Below are 14782 nucleotides of genomic sequence, written 5' to 3'. Positions count from 1 at the left end.
GCCTAAAGGATAAGACGTTCGGTGCATTCGTATGTAGCGATGCAACGGTCTTCGAATCCCGCAGGCGGGTACCAATTTTTCTGATGAAATACATACTATACAACATTACGATTGACTTCCACGGTGAAGGAATAATATCGTGTAATAAAAATCAAACCCGCAAAATTATAATTTGCGTAATTACTGGTGGCAGGACCTCTTGTGAGACTGCACGGGTAGGTACCACCACCCTGCCTATTTCTGCCGTGAAGCAGTAATGCGTTTTGGCTCGAAGGGTGGGGCAGCCGTTGTACTTTAAAAACATTAGAACTCATATCTCAAGGTGGGTGGCAGCATTTACATTGTAGATGTCTATGGACTCCGGTAGCCACTTAACACTAGGCAGGCTGTGAAATCGTCCAACAATCTAAGCAATAAAAAAACAAAAGGTTCGACCTCTACCAATTCCTCTTAGCAAATAATAGTGAACAAAGTTCCTTATCGGTTGTAAGAAATATTATTAATATTGTTTATTCAATAAACCAATAAAATCTTAATAGTAAATGTCAAAATTATAAATAAACATGAAATATACATATTTTTCTCGTCATTCATTGGTCCTATTAAATATAACTAAATCGTACTTTTGTTTGCATTAAATACACTGAGTTCATGAGGCAAGTGCTAATTTTGGATTCGTTAGTTTTCGTAAATTTATGTTATATTTCGAATATAATACATAGTTTTTCTTACTTTGGCCTAATATTCCGACTGGAGTGATGATGATATTATAAGCGTCTTTGTTTGGTTGTAAAACTATTAATCGAAATTGAAGATAGTTTTTATTCATTTATTTACTTCTATAAATCGAAATTGAAGATAGTTTTATTTCTTTATTTACTTGCGTCTTTTAAAAAACACTGATCACATTTGACATCACAAATAAATGGCTCACATTTGTCGACGCAATGTGTACGTAAGCAAGATTTTACAGTAAAGCCATTCCGAAGCCGAAACAAGAATAAAATTGTACACTAAAGTGAACAGAAAATATTATTCATTCACTTTTTTGTTTTACTTAATTAAATTCACTAATTCTTTTTTCTTATTTTTGGTGTCTGTGTTTTTTAACCGACTTCAAAAAAGGAGAGGGTTCTCAATTCGACTGTATGTTTTTTTTATGTCTCATAACTTTTGCCTGGGTGAATCGATTTTGATGATTCTTTTTTTATTAGAAAGCTGACGCTTCCCGTGTGATCTCATTTCAATTTAGTCCAGTTCTGATAATGGTATCTATGAGAAAGCCATATAAGTGTTAAATTTGCATTAAGTACGTGCGCGATAAATAGATGAATAACTCAATATCACGCCACCTGATTTCGATGATTATTGATATTAATTTGTTTTGGAATATCTTTTTTTTTGTATTTGAAGTCGGTTTTTGTTAAAGCATGTCTATTTATAATTATTTTATCATGGCCAGCCCACAGCCATCCACTGCTAGTTAGGCATATGCCTCTTCTTATCCGTTTCTTGCCGGATATCCTTCATAAGTCATCGCTTAACCTGGTCTAGGCGTACCCTTTAGAAACGAGATTATTCGACGGAGAACTGAAGTCATCGACATGGCTTAATGAGTCAGCGAGCTGTAGTGGCAGTGGATGTAGACGCCATATAACGGACGGTTGTTGGAGCAAACAGATCTTTAGTGGAGACCGCATTTTTTTTAATTTCAAATCAACCTTATGAATCATATTGGGGGTAATTAGCAGAAAGGTGCTTAGTTTTGGGGATGGGCCTGCTGCATGCAAGAGTGAGCAAGTACACGGCAGATTTAGTCTCTGACGGGGCGTGATGTAGACCAATTAGCCTCCGTGTTCTGGTTACGTTTCAATAGCACCTTTTGGAGAAACTGAAATACTGTTTTTGCACTTATGAACTTAGCTTTCATTATATTGTATTTAATTGATTCCTAATGAAGTGGAACTACAATGCATACATTTAGTTGCATTTGTTTAATTTTTAAATTTATTAATAACACTAATCATACCAACACTTACTGGTACCTATTTCTACCATAGCGGGTAGATAACGGTATGCGACAAGTATTACTCAAAAAAATAAAACAAAACAAAAAAATAGTATAATAACTGTAGATTAATTAGTAAGAAAAACTCATGAAGTCAAATGTGCAAAAGCAATAAGACTATATGTGCATTTTCATTGCAAAAGTTCAAAATGGGTCATTTGATCCGTTATGGTATAGCGTTAAGCTTCTGCGCAATCAAAGTTAAATAAGGAATTAAATATATACAAATTGAAAGTAAAAAAACTGGATGTTATTTTTTTATTGTCCTTGTAAGCAGACGATCATACGGCCACCTGATGGTGAGTGGTTATCGTCGCCCACGGACTTCAGCAATGCCAAGGGCAGAGCCAAGCCGCTGCCTACCTTACCTATGGGTTTTAATTACCGCTGTGCGTAGACGAAGCATACGGCCCTGAACATAAGCGATTGGGGTCACCGCAGTTCATGGACATCAGTAATACAAGGGGCACGACCGAGCCGTTATTCACTGCTGTTATCTTTCCCTTGAAATTCGTTACAATATAATGAGTTTATATTGTCCTATTCTTTTTGTGATTGTCAGATATGTATCGACTGCAAAATACCGCGTGTATCTTTTTTTGTCCGGCCACGCTAGTCATTGTTTACTTCAGTAAACTGTAGAGCTGTCCCTCCTATATTTTGCGTAAAACAATCACAACTTCCGGCCTGATTAGCTGAATTACTTATGGGCAATGAAATGAAAATATAATCAATGACATTCTCGTTTGCTGACTCAGTGCTTCTTTTTTTATTGCCCCTGTAAGCAGACGAGCACACGGCTCACCTGATGCGAATCAGTCACCAATACCAGGGGCATAGCGAAGCCGCTGGCTACTCATGAGGGTTCTCCGCAAACATCGTTAAGAGTAGAACATGTTTTTTTTGTTTGCTTAGATGGGTGGACGAGCTCACAGCCCACCTGATGTTAAGTAGTTACTCGAGCCCATAGAAATATACAACGTAAATGCGCCATTCACCTTGAGATATAAGTGCTAAGGTCTCAGTATAGTTACAACGGCTGCCCCGCCCTTCAAACCGAAACGCGTTACTGCTTCACGGCAGAAATAGGCGGTGTGATGGTACCTACCAGTGCGGACTCACAAGAGGTCCTACCGTGAGTAATAGCGCTCGGGGAACATCGTGGTGACCTTGAACTAGGGCTCGTCAGTCAGCGTTGGTTCACAACAGAAAACTGAAACTTGTTTAAATTAGCGCTATTTTAGTCTTCACGCCTCAACGTACTATTGTTTCGCCACGGACATTAGCAGGATAATCGTGCCATTAAAAGATAAGTACGCTTTATTATCAACTAAAATGGTACATTAAATACAAAGATAATTCCAACATTTGAGTGAGTGCAATTGGCGGTTTAATCGCTAAAAGCGATACAGACTTATCTTAAAAAAAAAATTTATTAAAAATCAGAAGTTAAGAGTTAGGTACCACCGCCCTGCCTATTTCTGCCGTGAAGCAGTAATGCGTTTCGGTCTGAAGGGTAGGGCAGCCGTTGTAACTATACTGAGATCTTAGAACTTATATCTCAAGGTGGGTGGCGCATTTACGTTGTAGATGTCTATGGGCTCCAGTAACCACTTAACACCAGGTGGGCTGTGAGCTCGTCCATCCATCTAAGCAATAAAAAACCATTAAAACGATTTCACATAATATGAGTAATATTGATAAGAAAATATCATAACGTTGTTATTAAAATGGCGACAAAATATGACGTATGTTTATATATACTGATTGGCGACCGCAGCCTGCCATCTAATTGGCTGAAAAGAAACTATAGGTTGACATTTTCCAATTAGGGATGCACGATGTTGAACAAACTACGCTTATCGATAATGTGGTAATGTTATTTAATTTGATTTCAATTTAAAAAATATACACTGTACTTTTAAGCTATTGCATAGCTTTTATCGCGGGCCTTGAGCGCGGCGACCGAATCATGAAATTCCGTAACGAAAAAAATCTAACACCCCTCACTCCGCCTACCATGTTGCTCGCGTTCAACATATTCACACGTTGCGCTTGTGTAGTGTTTGTGAATAAGCGCGTGGCGTGACGTCACACTGCATGCGCATCATGAAAAGTCTGCCCATCTCTCTCTCGCGCAGTATAGCTTATGAGTGTGAAGGGGACATTAAGGTTTTGCTTTTATTAATGTTTAATATAGCGTGGTCTTGTTTTATTATTGTTTCATTATTAAATTATCATTGTCTCATTATAATTGCATAAGTTGATAAAAAATGCTATGCAATAGCTTTACCGCGGCAGTTCCCGAGTGCCACACGTTTTTTTGTTCTTATTATTCTCTGTTAGTGTTACTGTTAAAGCAGACATCTGCTTAAATTTGAAATACTATAAAAAGTGGCATATTCAACGAACCCCACTATTTTTTCTAGGCTATGATCGTTGGGAAGAATTAAACTAGATAATAATAACAAATACATCTAGAAGCCAAACATTCAGATACCATTACAAAGATACTGACTATCAATCTCGGACTTCATAGTTCATTAGAGCAATGAGAGGATCAAAAACACAACTCATCTTGATTCTTGAGGTCGATGTCGCCCTTGTACTGTAATAATGGATGTCCCACATTTTCAGTCGCGTTTCTTAGCAGATATAGACTTTATTATGGTACCTAAATGTACTGGTTTACAATAATATCGATATTGAAAATCCTTGAATTAAGAAAATAAAATATCGTTTCGGTAAAAGCGTAGAATTATCGATCATCGAACAACACTAGTGCCAACAGTCGCTTACACATTGACAAGTTGCTATTGGCGGTCAGGCCTCGCGGTTATCAGCGCGTTATAACATTAAAGTTCTTAGTTCACCTGTAATTCTCATACGGAACAAACGAATATTTTTATTGTAATACATCAATACGTTGCAAAAATGACTCAACAAAAGGAGTTGGGGATGAAGTGCATTAAATACATGCTGTTGTGTATAACAGCGATTTTTGTTGTGAGTATTTTTCATTTTCTTTTATTATTTATTGTGAAACATTTGGTAGTCGCTTATCTAAGCTATTTGTGACGATACGGCAATGGAAACTGTCTCGTTGAATAAAGGATTTCCTTTCAGTATGAAACGCTGTCACAACTTATTCAATGTTCTTATTTTCATGTTATTTCCTAAGCATAATGTTATTGTTACGTAAATGTATTTTTAAGGATATAAAAACAAAATACATACGAAGCGAAACGATACGAAATGAATTATTTCATTTGTTTTTCTTCGTGTATTGACACGTCTCATGTTTCGAAGCCTATTCATGAAGTCGCGGTACAAACTTATTGATTGCTTCAAGGGCTTCGCCTAATCGAATTCATAGTCGCTGGCTAATTACAGAATAGCCAGGGAGCGATATTAAAAACCATTACGGCTTAACCATTATGGTAGTGATTGGAGTGGTCCTACAGTTCTTCCTTTTCGTGTCATAGTATGTAAACAGGTTTATTATACCTTTTTAAACGGTAGGGTTTTCGTTGCTTTAATAAAATCGAGTTGACCTACCCTGTATTCTAATGATAACATGCAAGTCTGATACAGATAAGTACAGTACTTAAATAAAAACTAAAATAAGTAAATTAAAAAAAAAAACTTCAATAAATCCTTAAATCGAATTAATGTTAAAAAATACTTTAGTTTCATTTTAAATTGGTGTTCTGTGAAAAGATGATTGAGAAATGATATATTTATAGTTAATTCGGGGTAAATACCCGTGGTACGTTGCAGATTCCAATACTTATGTTAGTGGTATAAAATATTAGAACACATACTAAACCTTTAAATGAATCACGCAAAAGAATAGTGCAATCCCGAATGACTCGATCGAATCAGTCCGGAAAAGTAAATCAATGACGTCACACCCATGAATTGTGCAAACGAAGATGTTAAACAAGTTTATCTGATAACAATAATTTCGGAGACGTTCTTTTTTTTGTTTTTCGAAAATGTCGTTTTCGTTTTGCAATATCTTGACATTGCGCTGGTAAATTTCAAGAAAATTAAAGTAAACCTTATCCGTTTGTAGAGAGAAACGAATTTCAGAAAACGATGTAGAAATTTATGGATCGACGCCATATGCAAAAAAAAATATGGCTTTAGTTGTTTTTAACAAATTAATTGACACGGTATTTAACTTAGATACGAAACCGCTGATAAACAATGATAAGCGATAAAATAAATCGATTCGTGTCTATTTCTGTTGAAGTTGAACAAGTTAGTTTCATGTATTGAAAATTTTTGAATCCAGTTTTTGTCGGGTGTGATTCCAGACGAGAACATTAAGAAATCACATTACATTCCGTTTTCGCATAGATCACTTGCAACTCAAGATTCCTTTAAATATTATGTTTTATTTATTTCTTCTTCAGTTTTATTATTGTCATTTGTTCTTTAAAAAAAAAAGGGCTGACATACAGAAAAATAAGCCCTGAACTTTTCATCATTGAATATTATGTATTTTACTAATGATTTTTGAACGCAATGTAACACTAATTGAATCAGTAGGCGCTTTGAATCCGTTGAACTCGAGGGATCACGTGAGACATAATATATATATCGCCCCTGTTATAGTAACCCTGACTAGGGATGTCGGAGTTGCAATAAAATATGGATAATATCGAGTGTTCCGATTATAATTTTTTGTAAATATCGATAATGACGTTTTCAATATCGATGAATATTTTGTATTATAAACACTATTAAATAAAGGTTCCTACCACGATGTTTAGTTTTAATGACCTCCCGACATTTCGACATTGTTGCAAGTGCCAATATTCCGTGTAGGCTGGAGACTTCGGGTAGAGTGGTAGGAATAGACAAATCTGTCACGCTTAATCTACCACTGGAACTCGATCCACCATCTGAGTGCTAGCCCTGGAACTCGATGACTCGCCCCTACAATGTATTTTATCAGTATTTTACTAATCACTGCAGGAAAAGGGGAGTGTTATCTTGTTGAAGAAGACAATAGGTATTAATTCTGTGGCGTATTGTGATGTGGCAATGCGATCTATTTCATATAGTCTATTTCAGATAGTGTATTAAATTATTTTGCAAACCTTATCAAGGTTGCCAGTTCATTCAACTTATTTTCTCCGTTTTGTTTTTGTGAAATCTTATTGCAATAACTGATCATTCCAGTCTACAGAACTTTTATTTTTGTGTTTAAATTATAGAAGTTATTGAATAATCAATATGTTATTATTTTTGTACTAAATTACAAGAAATAGCAACTTCGTGTCATCTATTAGCTGACTGCCATAGATTATTCAACACATACGAGACCCAATCCCGAGCATAGTAGATGAGCATTGGAGATTCTTTTCTTTCACATTGTGAAATGTCAAAATTTACCGCCTATTTTGAATGTTTGGTTATAACAAATGTCATTTCCGTTTAGTTTTTTAATTTTGCGAGATGAACACGACTTAAAACATTATTTTATATAACAAGCCTTTATATGACACAAATAATTTTCTAGTATCCGATCAGTTAATCTGGTTAAGCCGCGAATTTTACTTTTAATAAATCCGAATTCGATTTGACGAAACTTAGCATATTTGAAGTTTTCGTAAGTTAGTAAAGGGGCACTAGAAGACACTCTTCGCGTTGCCTCAAGACATTTTATTCTGTAAATAACATTATTAAAAAACAAAAAATATATTATGTATACATTATTATTTTTGGGTTTATCCTGTTACAGCTCACTAGCTCTACCGTCAGTCTTCGTTTTTGAGAACATGTTACTATTATACGAAATAGTAATTGAATCATAATTATGTGAAATTCACACAACAAAATCATCGCCATGTTTATTTTGATGCTATACGTAAGAATATAGTACTGATGTTTATAAATGAATAAATTTATATAAAATATTTAATTCGTAGCAATATTTTTAATAATCATTTCTGCTTAGATATATTTGTTAAAGTTATATGCAACAACAGCCTAATATAATTACGATACAACATAGCTGAATGAGTTTGTATATACGAACAAGGTCAAAGCGATGAGCTATTGATTTTTTTCACCTCGTTGTTATTGCGTCTAATTTAGAAATTCCTCAGAGTTATATTATGTGTGTTTTAAAATTTTCCTTTTAGAGTTTTGATGTTTATTTTGCTAATTCAACGTTTGCCAAAACAGGACGTGTTTATAATGATTTCTAGTCGATTGATGATTGATGATTTTGGATTGTAAACACAATAAACGAACATTTACCATATAAGTGTAGCCTTAGCGTAATTAGCGTCTCAAAGGTAAAATTTAAAGTTATCTAAGCATTTGATTTAATTTTAAAAAGAAAACTAATTACGAAAAATATTACACAATAAATAAAATTATGATATTTTTTTCATTGTTACTTGTGTTGAAACCAATGGTGAATGGTTCACGAGACCATGGCAGTGATATTCCAAATATTGGCCATTAACAGCAAACAATGACAAGCTCCATGAAAACGTCTGACTAATGTACTCCTATCACGTTATGCTGTCGCTGAATGTCTGAAACACATTTACTTATAGACTCGCGATTATATATGTATATAGATTTAGATTTCAAGAAGCATCTTTAGAATGTCAACAACAAATTACACAAAGTTTCAAAAATATCGGGCAAACCTTTTAGTCGAACAAACAGGCCAATATACATTTATACGTATATAAAATAATTGGGAATTTTAATTCCACATCCATCTTTAACATCGTTGTTACTAAAGAGAACTGTGAACACGGACAGGACTAAAAATATGATTGACATTAAAAATTATTTAAATCGACTTAATAAAATATAGATGCAATCCTGTATAATATTTTAATGTATGACTATTCATTAGAACTAACTACATTTCACTTTGTTTGACGTTTTTCATTTATAATGTTAGCCATGTAGCATTTATTCCCTTTAATAATATATTCGTTTGCATAATTCGTTCTTTAAACGTCATGTACTGTTCCTCTAGTTGACATATAGGTAAATGCGATTGTCAACGTCATTTGTTTTTGCGCGCGTAACGTGGTAACAATGCGCTTAGAGCTCTGCGTCATTCTGTCAGACTGCTATATTCTTAGGAAATTATATCATGTTTTTAGTGGTTCGCTTTTGGCAATATTTGTCCGGGTGGCGTTTGGTAATTGATTAAAACTGAAGGACCTAGAGGCTCGAAATTCAAAATACATCTGAATTGGATCACAATGCTTTAAAAAAAAAGAATGAAGTCGGTTAAAAAGAGAGAAAATATATCAGAAGACGAATTAAACACAATGCTTAACCGTATTTAGTACTCATCTCTATGTATAGTGTTTTGTATAATTCAAATGTAATTAAAGCTAAAACTGTTAATGTAAAATCTCATTCCTATGTTAACGTTTGTTAATGAATCTATTAAAGGCAAAACAAACATTGTCAATTAGTGTTTAAAAAAAAGCTACGTATATATGAGAAAAATCTTTTTTAAGCAATCTTTAAATATAAATTATGTTTAAATCTTTTTCTTCTTCTTTCTTTCGTATTGCCCTCTATTGGGGTGTAGGGCTCGAATCAAATCCTTCTATTTACATCGGTCTAGGTCAGTTTAGTTTTAAGTTATGCCCAATACGCCCAGTTCCTGCTCTACTGAGCGACGCCAACTTGTTCTGGGACGGCCTCTCTTCCTTCCTTCCTCTTCCTTGTATTTAATTATGTAACTTAATTTAGATGTTATTAAGTATGTACCGTTAAATATAGAAGAAAATCATTATGAGGAACGTCAATATTACAACTAGACAAATCTCTCACTTTAGTTTGTTTCTTGAATACGGAAACGGCGCTTATTAAAAATATCTTGTGTGCTTTTCTGCTTTTTTTTAAACCATTGAACTGATTTAAAATTCCCAGCTCTTGTGTCAAATTTTTATTTTTTATTTTATAATTTAATAGATCTATAATAGCTTTCTTAACAAAGTGGTATTTGATAATAAGTGTTTACCGATATTCACAGAAAATATGCTAGGTAGAGTAATCTGCTTAATATTTGATTATCCGTATGTCTTCGTACTGTTATAACCTTTATTTATATGTATATTACTTATGGTGCATTCAGCAAAACGATGTGTTGTCATATTCGCGATCGTAATTTGATTATTCATAATCGATCTTGCAGTTACGACATTTTTGCTAAGACCATTATGTTTTCCAAGTAAATTTAATATAATTTAAATTCTTTTTAATAAAAGCAGTGAATTGTGATTTGTTTTTTTTTAAAGATAGACAGTTTTGAGCTCTTAACAGTACTTACGTTAAAACCTATGAATATAAAAGCTACAAAAACAATCAAACGGCTTAGACTACAATGTGAGAGTTTTTTAACTTCTCGATCGCGTAAAAGTTAACTCAAATTTGTATGGAGTTGGAACAGCGCCCCTAGCGGCAAACGGAGGGAAGCTGTTCCAAGCACACTGAACGTATGTATGTGGTATTGTCTCGTGTTTGTTTCTGTCAATCAAAATTCTACTCCTCGAGAAAGATTATAAAGAGGATGTTTGTTTTTTAAATTATTTAACAAAAAAAATGTATCAGTACTAGTGTGCTGAAATATGTTATTAATATTATGTTATTCGAAGATAAACGCAAGCATCTTTCAAACATTAAGTTGTTTTACACAGGAATATTGTGTCTCATATTTAGAAACAGCATCGATCTGGCCGCCAAAGTAGTTTGAATCACGAACGAAGTTTCCAGACGTGGTTTTCCTTTAGAAATATCAGGGAATTTCCCACAGCGCTATCGCGTAACCGCTTGCTGAACGATTTCATCTTGATTCTTTATTTAAAATCGTATAAAATTTCCATCCATTTTTAAGAAATAAAAAGTCAGTTTGTTTCTTAAGAATGTGGAAGGATGATACATTTTTCAATTCACATTTAATGACAGCCATTTGTATCGATGTTAACGTTGTAGGTTAAGCAAATAAACTTAGTACTAACTACTGTAGTAGTAGTAGTAGTAGTAGTAGTAGTAGTAGTGTGTAGTAGTAGTAGTAGTAGTGTGTAGTAGTAACTGGTTAGCTTCGTTTTTGTTTACCATTTTTTTCAATAGCTCTAGAAGAATGGCCGTTTATAATTACTAACGGCCCATTTATAATTACAGTAGCTCAGACCACGAATCCCACTACTCATCTCTAAACATGAATTTTTCAATTATATACTTATGCATAATCGAACCTTCGAATAAGACTTCATGAGATGACGAGCATGACTGCTCATTGGGGCATATACCTATGCTTTATCATATCTAAGGAAAATGCGGGTAATAAAAAAATTGCGGGTTTCATTTTTCTATTTGTCTGCGGGATTGGAGTTCAAGTCACATCGCTCGATAACAGTACGTTAGGTTTTTAATATATTATGGCGCGATGCCTGTTAAAATTGGCAAAAATCACTTTTTAATATCAAACGGCCGTCTGGTGTAGTGGTAAGTGACATGGTCACTACACAAGGGGGTCGCGGGTTCGAATCCCGCCAAGGGAAGATATTTGTATGATAAATATAAATGTCTTTCCAGGGTTATGCGTGTATATTAAATATAGTGTATAATAAAAATATTATATTTATTTCCGTTATCTGGTACTTGTAACACAAGTTCTTTACGAACTTAGCACGGGACCAGTTAACGTGGCGTGATTGTTAATAAATATTTATTTATTTATATTTATTTATTTAAAATATCTTATGCTTTCAGCTAACATCGGCACTGACGATCTCCGTGGGTACTACGATTTACGCGATCTACCATGACATCTCTTTCTTCCTGTCGCCATACGCCTTCTCCCCGGCTATCTTTGTCATCGCGATTGGCGTCATAATGCTGTTCGTCTCTCTCTTCGGCTGCATCGGTGCCCTGAAAGAGAGTACCTGCTTGGTCAACATTGTAAGTCAAGTTTTTCCGATCCGGTTGTAGATTCATATATCGACATAATAATAATAACAATCGACATAAGTGGCTACAAATTACAAAAAAATGTCACAGGCGGGCGCATCACGATGCTCAGCAATGAGCGATCGACTGAAGGAGGAGGAGGAGTAGATTCATTCGCGAATAAGCTACTCTTGAGTCGTTAGGTCTCGTTTGGACTGGGCTCGGGTAGCTGTTAGCAAATCCCTACCCCTCCTGGCTGAGCCTTTACCCGCCTACCTGCCCTGGTAAAACTGGAAAGACCTCCAGTGACTTCACAAACATAATTTTTTTTTATATATATTACAATACACACGCCTAATTATTGTGGTTTGTTGTTTTCGTTCGTTGAAGTCGGTTAAATTCGTTTTTAACTGTAACTTTTTTTTTAACAGGGTACTTTAATTTATTTATATAATTATACATACACATATCTATACTAATATTATAAAGCTGAAGAGTTTGTTTGTTTGAACGCACTAATCTCAGGAACGACTGGTCCGATTTGTAAAATTCTTTCAGTATTAGATAGCCTATTTATTGAGGATGGCTATAGGTATATATAACATCACGGTAAGACTAATACAAGTGGAGCACTAATAAAGAATGTTACAAAAATGGGGGTTTAAATAGCTCCTTAACATTCTATAATTCAAAAATATATTCACTTTCTACGTAAATGAGGTGGGAGGTAAAATTTAGCGTTATGCCAAAGTAACTATTCGACGCGGACGGAGTCGCGGCCAAAAGCTAGTAATAAATAAATACGTACGTACTGGTGAATTTGTTTCGTAAATAAAAAAAAAGCAAATTTCAAATAAATTCCCTGAATTTGTTTATCTATTTAGAACTCCGAACTGATTCATTTGATAAGGGTACAATGAAATCGAACACACAGTACCGATTTCGTATCAACAAGATAAATTCATTTAGACCGTCATCGCCGCGAGTTTCATTTATCAGTGTTCTTAAAGTGAATTTTACCTCATAGGCTTGAGAAAGATCTAGGGTCATTAGACACAACAAAGTCTAATAGGAATGGAAACCATTATCCAGGGAACCGTGGACCCTAGCGGGATCATAGCTTGGCCTGCCATCAGTGTCAATATGAAGCTATCAGGTTTAAGCGGGTCAAACCACGTAATATCGGGTGACCCTTGAGTAATTGTATACCAATGTTACTCCTTCGTTTTGGAAGCTGTTCATAAGCACGTTTTTTTTATACTTTATTTATACTTTACAAAACAAATTACAGTACATATTAGCTAAATCGTACAAGTAGTACCTAGATCTAATCTGGATTGCAATCTAAATAGTATGTGCACTCAGCAAAACCTGGTTGAATAATGTGCATAGCTTTGGCTATTGAAAACACACTGATTTGCTAACAGTTCCTAAGGCTCTGATGTGTTTAGTTCGCAGTGATCCTTAGCATCGTGTTCATTCTGGAGATCGCGGCGGCCATCACTGCCTACAGTCTCCGCAGCGAGGTCTCACAGTTTCTGGACAAAAAACTTAGGGAAGCACTTCCTCTATACTACCAGCATGCTGAGGCGCAGGATGCATTTGACTTCATTCAATACGAGGTACTGTGTTATACGACTATATCTACATTATTACAAAATTGAAAATTGTTAACTAAGTTTGAGAACAGCCGAAAACAATGTTAACTACTTCTACTACTAAAAGCCTCAGCTAATATCAACCATGAATATTTAGTCATAAATTTTCGAGTGACCTATGGATTGATCAAGCTGTTGTTCCATCGAATTGTACTGGTACTGGTGGTAGGACCTCTTGTGAGTCCACGCGGGTAGGTACCATCACCCTGCCTACTTCTGCCGTGAAGCAGTAATGCGTTTCGGTTTGAAGGGTGGGGCAGCCGTTGTGACGATACTTGAGATCTTAGAACTTATATCTCAAGGTGGGTGGCGGCATTTACGTAGTAGATGTCTATGGGCTCCAGTAATCACTCAACACCAGGTGGGCTGTGAGCTCGTCGTTTCTAAGCTATAAAAACAAAAGCAGATTGGGCAGCAAAAAAAACTAAGATTATATCGATTGGCATACATCGTTGTCCTGAAGCCGCCGTTGGTGTTTCTATTTTAGTTGAACTGCTGCGGCGTCGATAGCTACATGGATTGGCATGCGGTCGACCCCCCCACTGGCGGGACCGGCATTAGCTTTGCCAACCTCACGGTCCCCGATTCGTGCTGCGCCCAGTCCCACATGACTGTCGTCGGTGAAGAGACGATTGTAGAGTGCCATAAGATCTATGCCAACGGTTGCCTGCCCAGAGTTTATTATTTGGTTAACCAAAGCGCTGGACTACTTGGAGCTGGCGCGTTGACCATCTGCTTCATTCAGGTTAGTATTCTTTCTATATTCTATTTCTACGCAAAATTTCACTATCACCTCCATTTTCTACTTACCTCGAATACCTCGTTACTGATGGTGTTGATTGCCAGTATATTGATTCTCGAATTACTTAGGTTATTCTATTTCTGAAATCCTTAGCTTCCTACATGGGTTCAAGTGGGTAATTTTACGTAAAACTACATTAAAATGAGCTTTACGTAAAAGCTTGGAGCTACGATAGTAAAAAGGTAGAAAAAAAAGAGCAAAAGTGATTTGGATTTACATTTTTCTGTCTACTTAAGACTTAAGAAGGAATACAGTTTTACCCACCCTAGAAGCCTTCGCAACTAAAGAGGAAGGAAGGGCTCG

General features: G+C 35.4%; 1 protein-coding gene across 1 annotated transcript; it reads left to right on the top strand.

The window, feature by feature from the left end:
- The first annotated feature begins 4839 nt into the window (after positions 1–4839).
- On the top strand, positions 4840–14586 carry LOC114241946 (CD63 antigen). Its single transcript, XM_089730725.1, has 4 exons — positions 4840–5074; positions 11843–12031; positions 13471–13641; positions 14165–14586. The coding sequence occupies exons 1-4, from the start codon at positions 5003–5005 to the stop codon at positions 14561–14563; spliced, it is 831 nt and encodes a 276-aa protein (XP_089586851.1). The 5' UTR covers positions 4840–5002; the 3' UTR covers positions 14564–14586.
- The last annotated feature ends 196 nt before the right edge of the window (positions 14587–14782 follow it).

Source organism: Bombyx mandarina, chromosome 10 (assembly GCF_030267445.1).
Source record: "Bombyx mandarina strain Sakado chromosome 10, ASM3026744v2".
Lineage (NCBI taxonomy): Eukaryota > Metazoa > Arthropoda > Insecta > Lepidoptera > Bombycidae > Bombyx > Bombyx mandarina.
The sequence above is the reverse complement of the archived record's forward strand: the minus strand, read 5'-3'. Positions and strand labels throughout refer to the sequence as shown.